Source organism: Cydia amplana, chromosome Z (assembly GCF_948474715.1).
Source record: "Cydia amplana chromosome Z, ilCydAmpl1.1, whole genome shotgun sequence".
In the NCBI taxonomy this organism is placed as follows: Eukaryota; Metazoa; Arthropoda; class Insecta; order Lepidoptera; family Tortricidae; genus Cydia; species Cydia amplana.
Genome location: NC_086096.1, coordinates 1,757,145 through 1,775,921, shown reverse-complemented (window position 1 = coordinate 1,775,921; position 18,777 = coordinate 1,757,145). Strand labels below are relative to the sequence as shown.

Below are 18,777 nucleotides of genomic sequence, written 5' to 3'. Positions count from 1 at the left end.
GAATTTGTTGTCAACTGGACCCCAGGCTCCCATGGGCCGTGACAAAAATTTCGGGACAAAGCGAGGAAGATGATAATGAATAAATGTTTGTCATAAAATTATTTGTGAAGATCTAAGATATATTACTGGGGTAGGAAGTGCAGTACTAACTTTTGTCTCAGGCCATGCAGCTTCTGACAAGTTTTCACGGATTTTATAATAAACATGACATTGATTGATGCATCAATGTTGCAAATGCAAATTGTCATATTCAAGTCGGTTTGTTTTTAGCATCGAGCGCGAAAATGACAAGTCTGTGGTTTTTAGGTGCGAGTGGCGCCCCCTATACAGATTTTTACGTAATATGCCCGCTCCGCTTGAGCTGCCCACACGCTGGTCTCAGCACACAAGCCTGAGCCAAGAGCAGTGGGGGGAACAGTCCGAAACGCAGGCTCCTATATCTCCAGTCGCTCCGCGCAACCCGTGACGGCCGCCCGCGCCCGTTTCACTCACTACGGACCATGTAACTCACCTCCAGGTCAGTAAAAACACAACTAAACTACTCTTTATAAGTTATTAATAAGTTCGTGTACAGTTTATAAGCGATTTTAGTGAGTATTTGCAAAGTGGAGCAAGTTTAAAGACCCGTCAGACGAGAACTTTCGTACGGAACGCAACAATACGATTGGCGTTTTTCTGTTTTAAAACTTTGTTTCTAATGTTTTAAATAGGAACGTGGTTTGTTTTGATATTTAGATACTGTTGACTTTTGTGTGGGTCTAGTAATTGGGAAAGTGAGTGAATTGTGACTTTCTTCAGGATGTTTCCACGTTCGCAATCGTGTTTCTAAAAGAGCGTAAAAGTCGATTAGTTTAAGAAGTAAATTCAGCTTTTAAGATGCATTGTTCCGGACGTAAAAACACATTGCTTATATTAAACAGAAATAAATATAAAACTATTGTTTTCGATACATAACTTTGTGTTGTAAATATGTAATTTAAGGTTGTGATGAATAAATTAGCATTTTGCCCTAGTTTTATGTTGAAGTCGCACTGGCAATAGTAATTTATATATGTTAGTTTTTAAGGCCCAGCGAGTGACTACTAATACTATGCTTTATAAAAAAATTCGCTACGCTCGTGGTTCAATTTTGGAATCTTTCGCTTGCTCGGGTATCATCATTCATCAATATTAGCACGAGCGGTTAATGTTCGGTCCTGGGTTCGAATCCCAGTAAGGGTATTTATTTGTGTGATGAACACAGATATTTGTTCCTGCGTCATGGGTGTTTCTAAAGCTTATAAGACTGTACTGTATTTATCTATATAGGTACGTAATTATGTATATCGTCATCTAGTACCAGCTTTGTTTATTTAATTTAAGGGGTAGGTCGCTTCTGCACTGCTCATACGTCTCATGACCTAACAATGCTAGATCATTATACAAGGATTATAGGCTAAGGTTGGTCAGTCAGTGTTGTGAATAGCGCTTATTTTTAGGCTTAAAGACTCGAGCCCTCAAGACTCGTAAGTCTTGAAGACTCGACTATATTTGAGAATTGTATTTATTTATTTTACGCGTATGGTGTAAGAAATCGTCTTTGCCGCCTTTGAGGCGTTAAGCCTAGAGAGCCTTAAGGGTTCGAATCTTTAAGCCTCTAAATGAGCGTTATTCTCAACACTATGGTCAGTACCTATCGTCAACAAAGTTTTAGGCTTATAGAAACGTCATTTTTCTGTGTTTAATTGGGCGATGGTGTGTTGGCCCGCCCAATGCCCGATAGATGTGAAAAAGGTGCAAAATGGAGGCTAACTGACGTAGCCTTTATTTTCCACCCGCTGCGGGAATTCGGCACACGAAGGGCTATGGGACAGTAATTTCATTAAAACTTGTACACAATAGGTACACATCACCTTTTTTTTCAAATTTGAGAAATTTTATGCCTTTTCTACTCAGAATCATGACCTCTTTCGATCTTAACGTATTGTGATGGGGTCACGTTCGCCGGGGCGGGCGTGGCCTCATACAACTCCCCAGTTCCAGACAGGAACCAGGGTTTCCTAGTTAGCTCAGAGGAGAGAGGGGTACAGGGTAGCTAATAGAAACACAGATGCAAAATGCAAATCGACGGGCTTTTATGCCGGTTTATTGAATCTAAACTATTTAGGGCTTAAGTCTAGGTATCCTAGGCTAAGACGGCGCGGGGTGACTCGGCTAGTCACTACGGCACGCGATCCCTACGCTACACGCGATTTGGGATACTCGGGATCCCCAAAGGGTAAGGGGGATGAAGACGGATAGGTATACAGGACGATCCTGGAGACGCAGGACCGGGATAGGCGGGAAGCGGATCGGGTGCCTACGCGGAAACCCCAGGCCGGCACAACCGAAACGCAGGACCGGGATAGGTGGGAAGCGGATCGGGTGCCTACGCGGAAACCCCAGGCCGGCACAACCGAAACGCAGGAACGGGATAGGGGGGAAGCAAAGGAACGGGTGCCTACGCGGTAACCCCAGGCCGGCACAACCGTGGGAGAGCCGTGCTCACAGCAGAAGGCGGCGAGGACGACTGCCGACGGACGGACGCGCGCTCGCGCTTTTATAGTGGCTCGCGGGGTGCGGCGCGCGGCGCGGCGGGGGGCCGATCGTCGTGGGTGGTCTGCGCAGCGGTGAAGCGCGATGGCTCGGTGCGTCGCGCGGCGGTGAAGCGGGATGTTGTGTGCGCGCTGTTACAGCGCCATCACAGTCCCGTCACCCGTCTGGAGATTTTTACCTGTCGGGGAAAAATCACCGTATTAGTACATGATGCCTTTTAATGTCCCCTTCCGTTATCCCCCTTTTCTTTTATTTATTCTTTTTTTTTTTATTCTTTTTTTTTATTATTATTTTTTTTTTGCATTATTTTTGCATTATTTTTTTTCATTATTTTTTTTTATATATTTTTTTTTTGCATTATTTTTTTTTTATTTTTTTTTAAATATGGTTTTATATATATATATATATTTTTTTGTAGATATCTATTCTAAATGTATGTATATATTTTTTTCCTCTCTTATGCTATATTTTCTCCTTTTCCTTGTTTCCTCCAACTCTGTTTTTTCTTGTGTCGGGTGCGTGTGACTGCCTCGTTAAAGGTAGCTGCACGAGGCCCATCCTTTGCCCTCCATTCCTCTTCCTTCCTGCTCGCCTTGTCCTGTTTTCCCTCCTTGGTATGTTTGGGCGTCTTATCCCCTGGTCCATTTTTGATGCTATGGTGTGACGTGTGTGCCATCCTGTTTTTATATTTTTCGTTACGGTGTACATGTATGGGTTTTGCTCTATGCATATTTCGAGTTTACTATTTTACCTATTTTTGTCGTGATCGATTCTGCGCCTTATATCCTGTTGCGCTGGGTCCAGTTTTCTTTGGATCGCTTCTCGATCCGCATTGCTCGTGTGCGTTGTGTTTATTTTTTTTCGGGGGTAGTCTTGGAGTTTTCTTTTTAGTTTTCCATCTCTTATGGTTGCTTTTGGTGCTAAAATTACATTTAAGGTCCCCAGGTTTCATTTCTGTAGGTAGGTAATGTATATTCTGGTTGATTTCTTTCTTTTTAAATTTTTCCCTATTTTTGTATTATGTCGTTGAGCCTTATGTCGCCTTATTAAGGTTGATTTTTGTTCGGTCGTGTTGTATTTAGTTTTATTGTGTTTTTAATTCTATTTTATGTCAGTAATGGTATGGCTTGATATCTTTTATATGGGCGGTTATGATCTTTGTTCTTCTCGTGTTATCCCCTAGTAGGTATATCACTGGTGATTTTTGTTGAAACACTACGTATGGTCCTAGGTATTTCGGTGCTAGTTTTGCGGAATAGTTGCGGTTTGCGTTTGATAGGGTGAAATTTCTTTTTAGTACAAGGTCGTTTACTTGGGGGGTCCACTGGCGTTTGTTTCCGTCGCAATACCCTTTTTGTTTTCCCGATGCTTATTTTTGATTTTTACGTATGATATTGTATATTTCCTGTAGTTTGGCGAATCCTTGTACTTGTGGCGTCGGAAAATCGTTCTGGTCGTCGGAAAATTGTTTGTTATGCGGTAGTTCTGTGTTGTGTCGGGGTGGTTGTTTGTTTGCTTCCACATGTCCTTTCTTGAATAATTTTACTAGCGGTGCTGTTATCTCCGAGTAGTTTGGTATGAATTTGCGGTACCCGGATGTCATCCCTATGAAGGTTCTTACTTCTTTGACGGTTTTCGGTGTGTTTAGGTTCGTGATTGCTCTGATTTTTTCTTGGTTCATCTTGATGCCTTGTCTTGTTACTGTGTGTCCCAGGTATTCGATTTCTGTCTTGGCGAACTCGCATTTGTCCCTGTTTATGCGTAGACCTGCCTCTCTTCTCCTTTTAAATACTTGTTGTAGGTGTTTGATGTGATCCTGGAATATCGGGCTGTGTGATCTTTCGATTATTCCCTGTTGTAGCATCTCGTTTTCTTTCTTGTCAATAATTTCTTGTTGTTTCGGGTTTCTCGGATAGTATTTTTGTTTTACAGGTTCTGTGTGTTTTAGTTTTATTTTATGTTGTACCCAGGTGTTCCCTTTTGGGCTTTTTTCGCAGAGCTCGAACTGTTGTTGTAGCATTTCTTGCAATTGTACCTGTTCCGCTTCTGTGAGTGGGTGGTCTGGTGGCTGCTGCGCGGAGTCTACGTTTGTGGACGTCTGGCGTTGCTCTTCTGGCTGTGTTTCGTGTATCTCCTCTTGGTTCTCTGTGGCTTTTCTGTCTTCGCCTCCTCCGGTCTCCTTGTGTTCTTTCTGTGTACTCTTGCCATCGTGTTCTTCGGGTTCTTGGTCTCCTCCTGGCCATTTTATGGACATTCCGAGTCGCTTCAGGATGTCCATGCCTATTATGATGTCCGTTGCTGCCGGTAGCACTCTCAGCCAATGTTTTATCGTTACTTCATTGATCTTGAGGTCAACAAGTAGGTTATTGTGGGCTCGGGTGCGGGTTCCATTCGCTAGAATTATTTCTCTTGTTTTTACCTTGTCTTGGTACGCGAAGTGTTTGCATTCGTTGTACACCTGTTGGTTAATGTAAGAGTTGGTCGAGCCTGTGTCTATGACGCCTCGGTATGGTTTTCCCATTATCTGTATATCTACATACAGGCGATTGTCATTCGGTTGTGGGCTGTTTGCTGCTCCCAGTTTTTCGTAACCTTTCCAGGTTGTTTTCCTACAGCAGGCCCTGCTGAGCACCCCCAGCTTTCCACACTGGCTGCAAAATATCTGGCGTCTGCCTCTGCATTCGTCTGCATTGTGGCCTGGCTTCCCACAGGACCAGCAACTGGTTTTGGAATCATATCTCGGATGCACTGTTTGGCTCGTACTGTCTCGCTGTTCGGGTTTCGGTCTCTGGTCGCTGTGTCGTCTGTTGGTCCTACCTTCGGTCGTGTGTTCCGGTTTTTCCTCATCTCTCCACTTTCCATATTCGGTAGTTTGCCGCCACGTTTCTGGTGATGACATGGTGTCGTCCGTAGATGTTGTTATATTTTCATACTCCTTTCCTAGCTTTAATAGTGCCGGTAGGGTCTTGTAGTCTTGTTTTTTGATGTATAGTTTGTAGTTACGTAGCATATTCTCATGGATGCGGTGTAATTTTTCTGATTCGTCAAGGTTCCCGTACCTGCGTACTAGCGTCTGTATGTCTGTGACATAGTCGGTGAATTTTTCTCGGACCCTCTGTTTTCTTGCTATGATCCTGGCCATTAAGTCTTCTTCGTAGTTGATTGGGTAGTAATACTGTTTAAATACCTTTAGGAATTGATCCCAATTGTTCCAGGTTTCCGAGTTGTTCCTGTACCATAATAGTGCTCTGCCTTGCAGGATGCGTGGTAAGGCGGGCAGTATGTCTCCCTTCTCGACGTTACTGGCGTTAATGAGTTCCTCCAGTCTCTCTATGAATTCAACGGCATCGTCTGTGGTCCTAAATGACAGGTTCCACTCTTTTAGTAACTTAGTTATTACCTTGGCTTTGTCTTCTGCCATGTTGTCTTCTTTCAGGATGTCTGCTAGGCCTTTTCGTATCTCCTCCACGGTTAGACCCTCGGTCGGGATGTCTCGCTTCGTAGCTTCTTGTATTAGTTGGGGCTTCTTTAGTCGGTATATCCAACTTGTAGGCATTTGCTGTACCTACCGGTATGGTTGCCAGGTACCTGATGTCGTTACCTGTATTCTGTTGCCTTCTGGGCTTCTGGTGCCTGCATATACAGGCCGGTTGTAATGTTCGGACGGGTAGCTATACGGGCGGGTAGCTGAACGGGCGGGTGGGGCGTAATATCTCCCCTGAAATAAACTTGTTAAAGGCACATATAAGGGCCCTACGGTACAAAAATTTATTTATTTATTTATTCCTGTCCCTCTCGAGCACCGGTTCCTTCCAGGATACCGTTTAGACTCCTACGTGAGTTATTTCGTTGGGCGCCAGATGTGATGGGGTCACGTTCGCCGGGGCGGGCGTGGCCTCATACAACTCCCCAGTTCCAGACAGGAACCAGGGTTTCCTAGTTAGCTCAGAGGAGAGAGGGGTACAGGGTAGCTAATAGAAACACAGATGCAAAATGCAAATCGACGGGCTTTTATGCCGGTTTATTGAATCTAAACTATTTAGGGCTTAAGTCTAGGTATCCTAGGCTAAGACGGCGCGGGGTGACTCGGCTAGTCACTACGGCACGCGATCCCTACGCTACACGCGATTTGGGATACTCGGGATCCCCAAAGGGTAAGGGGGATGAAGACGGATAGGTATACAGGACGATCCTGGAGACGCAGGACCGGGATAGGCGGGAAGCGGATCGGGTGCCTACGCGGAAACCCCAGGCCGGCACAACCGAAACGCAGGACCGGGATAGGTGGGAAGCGGATCGGGTGCCTACGCGGAAACCCCAGGCCGGCACAACCGAAACGCAGGAACGGGATAGGGGGGAAGCAAAGGAACGGGTGCCTACGCGGTAACCCCAGGCCGGCACAACCGTGGGAGAGCCGTGCTCACAGCAGAAGGCGGCGAGGACGACTGCCGACGGACGGACGCGCGCTCGCGCTTTTATAGTGGCTCGCGGGGTGCGGCGCGCGGCGCGGCGGGGGGCCGATCGTCGTGGGTGGTCTGCGCAGCGGTGAAGCGCGATGGCTCGGTGCGTCGCGCGGCGGTGAAGCGGGATGTTGTGTGCGCGCTGTTACAGCGCCATCACAGTATAACACAAAATATCTGGGAGACCGAGCTTTGCTCGGAAATACATAGTATTTTATGCAACCGTTGTTTAAGAGAGGTCAAAAAAGGCGAGTGGCGTGAGTAACAATTTGAGGCGAAGCCGAAAATTGTTAATAAAGACGCCACGAGTATTTTTTGACTCAGTTAAACAACGTTGCATGTTGCATACAATACTTTTTCTACGACCAAGCACTTACTTTGAAATAAAATTGTAAATTTAACAAATATTTTTAATTCAAGAAGTAGCAAAAATGGAGGGTACGGGCGGGAAAAGAATGAATGAATGAATGAAATTAAAACAAAACATCTCTATGGTTCACTTATTTGTCAGAGATGACATTTAAAATAGGTTGGCAACACTGTATTTCATTCAATACTTTTTAAGTGGTCATTACACGAAGTATCGTAAAATCGCCAAAAAGATAATGCGGGTATGCACAAATTATTTTCTGGGGAATAGACTAAAGACTTGTCTTGACAACTATAAGGTGGGGTTTTAAAGGTGTATGCACGACCCTTTAAATGACAAATAAAAGTACGGGAGTAGAAAAACATATTTAAACTCAAAAATGCGCGTTTTCTCAGAGATAAGACATAGCTAGACCGATTTTTCGCCCCCAAAAACCCCCTTGTAGAAAATTTCATCGAAATCGTTAGAGCCGTTTCCGAGATCCTCAAAATATATATACATAAGTATAAATAAATAAATATACAAGAATTGCTCGTTTAAAAGTATAAGATATGTAACAATTAAGAATCATAATATTCATAATATACATAATATACAATTATTTACATTATTTTGCTGCTTTAAATACATAAGTAATAGTAACTTGATTTTTAAAAAGCGTTTTTCAATTAAAAGACTCGTCAGGATCGCATAGTCTTTTCCTAATCCTAATAAAACGAACTATAGGTGCTTACTAGAAACTAGAATCAACTAGAATGAAAGTTGTAAACAACGTGCATCCGGCCGAGAGAGACTAAGGGTCGACGTTGCTTAGCAACGTGTCTCCATATTTTAAAACTCAGAGATATTCGGTCCTAAATAAAAATAATGATTTTTTATAAAATGTAGGTAAATCCCGACCAGAAATATATCATTGTCAAGAGGATTCTCATGTAGGCACATATGTGGTGACAGTTCAGTATGAAAAATTTCGTCGGCGTCTAGTCAACTCTATGGGTGCTCGACGTCGACGCAACGTTTGCGCAACTGCGCAGCGACGCCATTTTCCATAGCGCTAAGTAGACACCGACGCTCAAAAGACGCTAGTGTGGGGTGGCTCTTAAACCCCAATTAATTTAATTAACTACACAGTTAAGTACACACCTAAGTATAAGAATAATTGGAGCGCTCGAACAATGCTCAGAATCCAATCCGAATTCTAGGTAACATATAGACCATGAAAGTTAGAAATACGTCGATGTTCTAACATTTTGAGACTTAACCCCTTTGTTATAAAACTTAAAATCCTGTGATACGTTATAGAGGATGTAACAAAAATAGCGGGGATCCGTTTAAGGGCATATTCGGTATAGTGTTCAGGATTAGGAAAAAATAGAAGTTCCGTCAGTACAAAAAGGCGGCAAATTGAAAAATGTAGGCGCGGGTTGAGCTGCCATGGAAAATTTGAATTTAGCGCATTTTTAGGGCTCCGCACCGGAAAAAGAAAAAAACGGAACCCTTTAGGATCACTCATGCGTCTGTCTGTCTATCTATCTATCCGAGCATTCCCTATCTCCGAAACTACTAGGTCTAATTTTTTTTTAAATACTTAAAATATATCTTTACCTATAGATGACAGGAAAACCTATTAGAAATGTGCAGTCACGTCACGCGTGAGTCGGACTTAATGTACGGAACCCTTGGAACGCGAGTCCGACTCGCATTTGGCCGGTTTTCCTACTAACAAACTTAACAAAGTGGGTTTGCCAGACTATAATACTAATAGCTCTGTCAAACAAGGCTAGGCTATAGGTAGAGCCAGCTCGACATCTGTCTCCCTCATTAGCATAACCACTGCCTTTTCCGTCGCATTCTTTATTTATTATCTATCTGTTGTCTATGGACCGCTTTTTTTAATAGTACAAGGTACCTATCCTTACCGGCTTTAGCTTAAGACGCTAGTAGTAGGCGCAATGCCCTTGAGGGTCTGGACGGAGCCTTGGAGGATATAATCAAACGGAGACGCCATGTCTGTTATTTTCTGTACAAAACAGTCTGCCGATTTTTGCGGGGGAGGGGAACGTCAAATGTATGCGTAACGTAAAAATAGCCATGTCAGATAAACGTCAGTCCATACATTGTGTTGGCCGCCTATTTTCGACAGAGGGGAAAGCCTGTTAATGGCTACTCCGTTTAGTTGTATCCTCCAAGGACGGAGCTAAGCGCTCTGTACCCGCACCACCCGCTTACCCCGCTCGCTGCGATCATACATGAATTTTGTATCGCTGCAGCTGCACCGCCACGAGGTTCGAAGAATAAGATAAAGCCCAGAGGCGCGCAGTTGGCGCTATACTGGTATTTGTCTATCTTTTGTTTGCATATATTTTGTTGTTTGAGTATGAGTAGATCATGCATAGTTTTACTGGTGCTGGAGGTATTAAATTATAATAAAAATATATTCCTCTATGCATTATTACTTCACAAGCATCGATTAGTTAATTTGTGTTTTATCCGTTTCTTACAAATAAATACCGAAGTCAAAACGACAGATAGAGATTAATATTGAGGCGTATAATGCGTTTATACAGACAGTTTTTACTTCCTTAATAAATAAATATAAGTACACATATTGCGGGTGCTTTAGTAGTTCAGTCAGATACCACGATTATGCAGCACGTTCGCAGGCATTCGAAACTAACCTAGTTAATTTTTATCTTATTCCGTTAATAATAAAAATATGTTGCCACGCGCCGATCTTATACTATGTTTTTTACAAACCTAGAAAAACTAACATCATTTTAATAGGTAACAATCTTAAAAATGTAATCAAACTATATACAATGGAAATATATAGCCTATGTTAATCAATTGATTATTAAAAACGTTAAATTTTAATAGCAACATTCCGCACATATTAGAAAATATGTTTTTTATATTTCAATTATTTCAAATGAAGCTTTCTCAAACATAAGTGGAAATATTGTCATTACATTCGTAATATAGGCTGAGCGCGTCACAACCAAATCAACATTCTGCAGTTATTTAATCTTTGACCACAATAACTTAAATTTGATTGCACTTGAGCTCAGCACAAGCATACAGAATACAAAGAAAGCACGGAGCAACGAGCGACACAGCCTCCTCGTCTCAAAGCTAGCACACGATTGCCGGCCACGCCTTTTTCAAGCTACATACGCACGAAATTTTGAATAATATTCGATTTCTTTTATAAAAATTGAGTGATTAACATTATTTTACGTTGCATTTGTAGTACCTGTTAAAACAATTATTCTAGTTTAAAAATAACTAGAATCGAATAAACCGTTTACTAGAAATAGGCAAAGTTAGTCGAAAAACGGCCTGTAGTAATGTTCCTTTTTTGGAAAAACTATAAGTCATAGGGAACAAGTCAAACGTTAAAAATGTTGTACATAAAACGTAGAATCATATTTTTTTTTCGTATTTTTTTGTTGAACCGTTAAGAAGATATAGACTCTAGAATGTTAGAGTTTACGGCCAAAAACGGCGCGTAGCGCCTTAAATGGTGGTGATTGTCTTTAAAGTTAGTAGTCTTAAATTCGAATCCCGTAAAGGTAGGTTATTTGTGCAATTAACGCAGATATCTTATATCTTATCTTAAACCTTTAAGATTGTGAACCCGTTAGTTTATAATCTAACGTAGGTTAGGTTAGTTTATAATCTCCCTACCGTCAGTTTATAATTTAACTAGCGAGATTATAATCTGACGGGTGTTTACAAGTTTACGGTGACATAAGGCACCGTTAAATTATAACTAACGGGTTCACAATCTTACGGTGTCTTATTATTCTCTCTATTCATCATCCTTCTTAGGCTAGGGTTTTTATAATATGAATATAAAAGTAAAATATAAAAACACTTACAAAACAATAAAAAATACATATAAACACATTATAAATAACCTAACCTAGGGTGCCGCCTGCAGCGGGGCCAGGCCCAAGCTGCCGGTGGTCAGGGCCGCAGAGAGAGGAACCGGCGGACTATCCGCGCCGTGTCCAAGATATTATTATTTTTTTCTTTATTTATTTGTCTTCTCTAAGTTAGGTTATTTTATAATACGGATATAAAAATAAAATACAAAAATATTTACAAAAACAATACAAAATACTTATAAACATATTATAAAAAACCTAACCTAGGGTGCCGCCAGCAGCGGGGCAAGGCCCAAGCTGCCGGTGGTCAGGGCCGCAGAGAGAGGAACCGGCGGACTATCCGCGCCGTGTCCAAGATATTATTATTTTTTCTTTATTTATTTGTCTTCTCTAAGTTAGGTTATTTTATAATACGGATATAAAAATAAAATACAAAAATATTTACAAAAACAATACAAAATACTTATAAACATATTATAAAAAACCTAACCTAGGGTGCCGCCAGCAGCGGGGCAAGGCCCAAGCTGCCGGTGGTCAGGGCCGCAGAGAGAGGAACCGGCGGACTATCCGCGCCGTGTCCAAGATATTATTATTTTTTCTTTATTTATTTGTCTTCTCTAAGTTAGGTTATTTTATAATACGGATATAAAAATAAAATACAAAAATATTTACAAAAACAATACAAAATACTTATAAACATATTATAAAAAACCTAACCTAGGGTGCCGCCAGCAGCGGGGCAAGGCCCAAGCTGCCGGTGGTCAGGGCTGCAGAGAAAGGAACCGGCGGACTATCCGCGCCGTGTCCAAGATCACCGCCTTCTGCATCTGACCCTTGATCCAACCACCTAGCGAGAGTCTCTCAAGATGTTGGTCGAGACTCTTCGCTATTAGACCGTTCGCTGAAACAACTATCGGGACAATGATCGTCGAATCAACATCCCACATGGCGGTTATCTCGTGAGCCAAGTCTAGGCACTTACTGGACTTATTATATTATTATTATTATTATATGTGAATGGACAGGCAGCTTAAAGCTAGTATAACATATAATTATCTTAAACTAATTATCAGAGCAATTTATTTATGTTATTATTCCATAATAATATTGGATTATTATACAAATCCCGTACCTTTTTCGTTCCTCCCACTTCGTTACCCGTCAAATTATTGCGCACTGTCGACCTTGCTAGAGCGTAGGAAGAGTGGCGTCGTGAAACCAGTGATCCAGATACATCCGGCGACGACATCCGTACGGCGTGCGCGGGCGCCGGCAGCGGGGACGGGAGCGGGCCTACGTTCCGCGAACAGTCGCTGTCGGCCTAGCCAAGGTGACATTCGCTATCGCTTCGACAACGAAACGCTTTGTCTCTCTGTCACTTCACACTTTCTATCGCTACGGAGCGTAAGCGATTGGCATCTTGGCTACGTGGCCTGTACCTACCCCTAGTGTAAATTTCATTCGATAACGTGGCGTGCGTTCGCGTTTGCGTTGTCTATTTTCGTATGAGATTTTGAACAACGCCGAGCGGGACGTTTTGAAAACTCTAAATCTCATACAAAATTACACTTAACGCAAACGCGTACGTCACGTTATCGAATGAAATTCACACTAGAGCCCGTACCATGAGTCACTGACAGTGTCAAAACTGACATTTACGCTATCGAGAACGTAATTTACTTTCTATACATCTCGTTTGCACTAATATATATGCGAGTACGAGCGAGATGTATAGAAAGTAACTTACGTTCTCGACGGCGTTTATGTCAGTGCCAAACTGATGGTTACTCCAAAAGTACCTATCTGCCACAGCCTGACTTAATAAACATTTAAAAACCAAGCAAGAAAGAAAAGTAAAAAAAATACAAGAAAAGAGAAAAGTTTTTGAAGACCTTTTTGGCAGTTTAATAACCTGTAAACAATTGTGACTATAAAAAAACCTGTATGGTTCATCCGATTGAGAACCACGGACAAGAAATCGATATTATATTTATAACACGCCTCATTTTGCATCGGGGGTTAAGATTTTAGTATTACACAATACATGACTGATTCTGTTTATTTATAAGATGTTTTAATATTGACGTTAAAACTTAAATGGGCTGCCCGCCCCGCTACCGCTCATGGGACGGGCCACACATTGGAGAGTTGCACATGTGTGTCAGGTGACTCATTTCTTAGGCAGCCACACACACATTCAATCTTAACAATCGTACGTAGTGCTACTGTTGTGAGTTCCATTTTCCCACTATTATAATATTTTTATGACTTTAAGATAAACTGTTGCCCTAATTTTATACCGTATAATATGTGCTCCCGCTGGGTAATTATGCTCAGACAGTTTTTCAATTAAAACGGCGGATAGGTTGAGTCATTTTGCTATCTTCTCACGCGTAGAAAAAAATTACCACCGGTTTTTCTCACTACACACAATTTGTGTTTGACTTTCCTCATAGTCGAAATAAAAAGTAGAGTGTTTAACTCGAGTAAAAGTAACCATCTCACCCTCGAACTGTCTATATATCTCGGGTGAAATGGTTCACTTTCCACCCTTGGTTAACAATCTACTATATATTAAACAACTTCAATAAAAGGTTAAAAAATTCTAGCGTATTATGTTGTGTTATGATTTTATGATACTTTGTTACATACTAATTATCTACCCATAAGTGTGTACTAGTTGGTGTTATGTCATACAATTCAATGCGTATCATACAAACTTAACGGTATTAAAAATCATAATCATCATAGCATAAAATAGCGAAACAGCACAATCAGTGAAGTCAACAAGCGGGTCCATAGATCACCGGGTAGTAGCCAACATGACAGTCGCACATAAAGAAACACCAAAGTTGCCACCATGTTCATGATTTTCGTGAATGAAAGTTTGTGACGGCCGAATTTCAGATTTCGAGATTTTCCACTCAGAACATAATATTGTTTCCACCTGTAGTTTCCGCTATCCGATTGCAGACTGTATTCCCACAACAAAAAAAAAACAGAAAATTTGTATTTGTGTTGTAAACTAAACCGTGTTGTTTGCATTTTGTTTTTTGAACTGAAAACTTATTTTTTCTACTCCCGTACTTTTATTTGTCATATAAAAGGTCGTACACACACCTTTAAACCCCTATGTTATAGTTGTCAAGACAAGTCTTTAGTCTATTCCCCAAAAAAGTATTTGTGCATATACGCAGTATCTTTTTGGTACTTTTACGATACTTCGTGTAATCACCACTTAAAAAATATTGTACGAAATACATTGTTGCCAACCTAATTAATGTCATCTCTGACAGATGAGTACAGTGCATTGCTGCCAATTTACAAACTATTCATTAGGTTCTATAGTAGAAACCATATAATTGCTTCAGAAGTCAGAAACGCGCATGTGACACCCTTAATATAGCAAGATCCATAGACTACGAACACCGCTTAGCGTTGCTTGTTAGTCTCCAAGGCTACTGTGCCAAAATCGAGAAAAAAACTGTCCAAAATTGTAATTTAACTAAGAGCAAGTACCACCAGGGCCTCATGAGTTACAAGAAGGTGTCTTTTGGTTTGTTTATACCTACATATATGTCCTATATGATTCCACTTGTTTAAAGTATTATTTTTGTTGAATGAAAAATATTTGTTAAATTTACAATCTTTTTCGTTTAGGTCGTAGAAAAAGTATTGTATGCAACGTTGTTTAACTGAGTCAAAAAATACTCATGCCGTCTTTATTAACAATTTTCGGCTTCGCCTCAAATTGTTACACACGCCACTCGCCTTTTTTGACCTCTCTTAAACAACGGTTGCATAAAATACTATAGCGGCGCTGGGCACTTTTTGAGGGAAAAAAATGATAAACTCGAGACAGCGTAAGGCGATCACGTGACCGTAAGGTTTAGATGGCCACTCATTTAGATGGCATTTAAATCAATAAAGAAAAACTCAATGACATTACATGAAAAAGGTCCTAATCGTGTAGGTACGGGCTGAAATACGAGGATCTCACAGTTACATTCTAAAATATCACTCAAATATAATTCAATAAAGCTATATCTTGATGATATCGCTAATAAAAGTGAACTCTAGTGAATAAAAACTGGTGAATAAAACTCAAAATATCATGACCAAATACCAAATATATTTAGATGCGAGGTCTGCAAAGTAACTTTACAATTTCTATTCGAATTTTAAACAATTAACACTACAAATTTAAGCTCACTGGCCAGCAATTTCGGAACTAAAGTTTTTCAATAGAAAGGAGGATGGGTCAATTATACATAGTGCTGCAGAAATTTGGACTAGTCATTGAGTTTTCACTTCTGTCGGCACTCCCGGAGTGTACCCCGTTGTTTTTTTAAGTATTTTAATATGTTGTATTGCAATTCCATGGTACCTATTTCTTATGTTGTGTTAATAATTCGTTTGTACAGTCAGCAGCAGAAGTAGGTAAGCAGAATAACACGTTCAGAATGATCTACACAGAACCTTATTCTCTTGACATTCGCGTCCGTGTGTAGATCATTTTGAGCACTAGTCCCGTGTAGCTACTTTTGTATTAGAGAGAATCCATATTCAAACTGTTCGCCCTTCCTATGTTCTTACAACCTACACACATCTAAAAGTAGTCTTATTAGACGCACACAGTGTAATCACAGTCTTAACTTTTGTCGTATTTATGTCCCAAATCTATAAGATGGCTTTTAAGATAGGCGTGGGTGCTTCTTATGAAAGACAAGGGCGCGACCGTAAAGACCGTTCTGACGACCGTTCTGGCCTAGTGGGTACCTACAGGGTAGTGACCCTGCCAATGAAGCCGATGGTTCTGGGTTCAAAATCCCGGTAAGGGCATGTTTGTGTGATGAGCACGGATATTTGTTCCTGAGTCTTGGGTGTTTTCTATCTATATAAGTATTTATACATATACCTATAATCTATATATGAGTAGTTGAGTAGGTCTAGGTACCTACTCACAACACAAGCCTTCTTGATCGGGCTTGCTCAATTTGTGTAATAATGTCCTATTATAATTTTATATTTATTTTAACCCTTTGTTCGTCAAAGACGTCATATGACGTGCGCGGCTACAGCCCAATATCATCCTTCGTGCATTACGTCAAGGTTCAAGATGGCGCGTCGCGTACGTTAGGCGTGACGCTCAAAGGGTTAAAAGCTGGAGGCCTAGCCAAGGCGACAATCGCTTGCGCTTAGTCATCGAATTTCGTGTCTTTGTGTCTCTCTATCACTCTTCCATGTTAGTGTGACAGTGACAGTTGCGTTTCGATCGCTACGGAGCGTTAGCGATTGGCATGTTGTCTACTAGACCTGTTAATTTTTTTGTTCTTACTTTTTTTCTACCTTCTAGAATGACGGATTACGAGAAGATAAAGGTGGAGTGCCAGCAGCGGGGGCAGCTGTGGGAGGACCCCGACTTTCCGGCTGCGCAGGCCTCCGTCTTCTACCACCAGACCCCGCCCTTCCACTTCGTGTGGAAGAGAGCCAAGGTAGGTTAAAAATACGGAAAAAAACTCTATGCTTAAAAGACGGACTCCGAAACTTGAGGAGAGCAGTTTGACCTTCGGCCCTTGGCCTCGCGTATAGCGTGCCTCTCTTGGACGCTCCGGGACTTCGGCCCTACGCGGTGATCGGCCTTCGTCTTTTCAGTCTTGAACGCTTGGCTAAATAATCTAATTACATTAAGTATTACGTATTATTGCATGTAACGTAAACAAATGCAAATGTAATTTATGCGATAAGAAACTGGTGCAACGCATAAAGTAATTACTCGTACTAATTACTTCCTGAAATAACTTTGTAATTGCCTTGAGTATGTACATTTTATACTTCCACCTGCAGCCCAAATAAAATAACTCACCAAAATTCGGTTTCGACATAATATTTTACTTAATCAACGTTTTTCACGAAGACGAACTAACGATCTCCAATAAGGGGCTATTTATAAATTACGTCATCTATTTTTGTCGATTTTTTACCGGGGTCATGGTCGTTGGGCGGGCCCTAAAATCATCCAAAAATTATGCTTCGAATGACCCCGTTTCCTCCTATCCTATGTCATGCTACCGTCATTCATCCGATGTCCTAACCTAACCTAACCTAACCTAACCCGGTTGCTCCGAACTAACGTCACACACACACAATAAAATAAAATAACTTTTTTTTAAATAGCTCTTCACATTTAAATCGCTGAACCATACCGCTAACTAAATGTTAAAATTAGATATAGGTAGATAGTTTGAGTGCTGGGATAGGACATAGGATAATTTTAAAAGGTGTGAAAAGGGGGGTTGAAAAGGAAAAGGGGAAGTTGGGGAATCAATAACCGCCAAACCGATGTCGATAAAATGTCGTAAGTAAAGATATAGTTTGAGTCCCGGGGAAATACATGGGATAGTTTTAATCCCAAAAATGATCCCTTAAAAGTGAAAAGGATGGTGTAGGATTGTATGGGGAATCAATAACCGCTGAACCGATTTAGATGAAATCTACGTCTAAATCTTTGATTTAAGTAGTTGAAAATGATACTAAACTTGACTTAGAACCTAAACTTAAACAATTATAACGTCGGTGATGTCACTCACAGTCTTAACCTAATATAATCGACATTAAAAATAATGTTAATACCGTCCATCTGTCAAAGTGAATGCGACCTTGCGTGACAAAGATTTAGGGTCATTATTTCGATGAACGGACATTATGTATTAAGTTGGTCAGAACTTTCACCTGCTTTAACTTGCCCTGATTGTTTAAAACTGCGGTCCGTAAGAAAATCAGCTGTCGTTTTGTTCTAGACTCAAATAACTGTCGGTAGAGCGTTTAAAGTGGTATCCAGACGGGACTGATTAAAACAGTCGATTTGATCAGGAAATTTGCATTCCATAGATAATTACTATGAAAATTGGCATTTATGTGCCCGCACCTGCTGATTCGATTGGAGAATTTCATCAGATTGGCGAAAAATTGTCTTGTCTGGATACCACGTAATCCTCACACGGAGGGCCGACTTTAATCATTTAATCATTGCAATCACTAATAAAATTGAAAACGAGTGGTCAATTTCACTAGATTCCCAATTGGGTAGGTATACTTTCCTACTAGTCAAATCAGCTTCTTTTTAGGGTTCCGTACCCAAAGGGTAAAAACGTGACCCTATTACCTACTAAGACTCCGCTGTCCGTCCGTCCGTCCGTCTGTCACCAGGCTGTATCTCACGAACCGTAATAGCTAGACAGTTGAACTTCACACTTGAGTTGATTTTCACAGATGATGTATTTCTGTTGCCGCTATAACAACAAATACTAAAAACAGAATAAAATAAAGATTTAAGTGGGGCTCCCATACAACAAACGTGATTTTTGACCGAAGTTAAGCAACGTCGGGCGGGGTCAGTACTTGGATGGGTGACCGTTTTTGCTTGTTTTGCTCTATTTTTTGTTGATGGTGCGGAACCCTCCGTGCGCGAGTCCGACTCGCA

The 18,777-nt window shown here is 41.1% G+C and overlaps 1 protein-coding gene across 1 annotated transcript in view; it reads left to right on the top strand.

Annotated features, from left to right (window-relative positions):
* The first annotated feature begins 444 nt into the window (after positions 1-444).
* LOC134661713 (calpain-C) overlaps positions 445-18,777 on the top strand; it is a 40,401-nt gene continuing 22,068 nt past the window's right edge. The window contains exons 1-2 of the mRNA XM_063517885.1: positions 445-517; positions 16,651-16,789. Of these exons, the coding sequence (XP_063373955.1) occupies positions 16,652-16,789 (138 nt within the window). The 5' untranslated portion in view covers positions 445-517; position 16,651. The remainder of the gene's footprint in view (positions 518-16,650; positions 16,790-18,777) is intronic.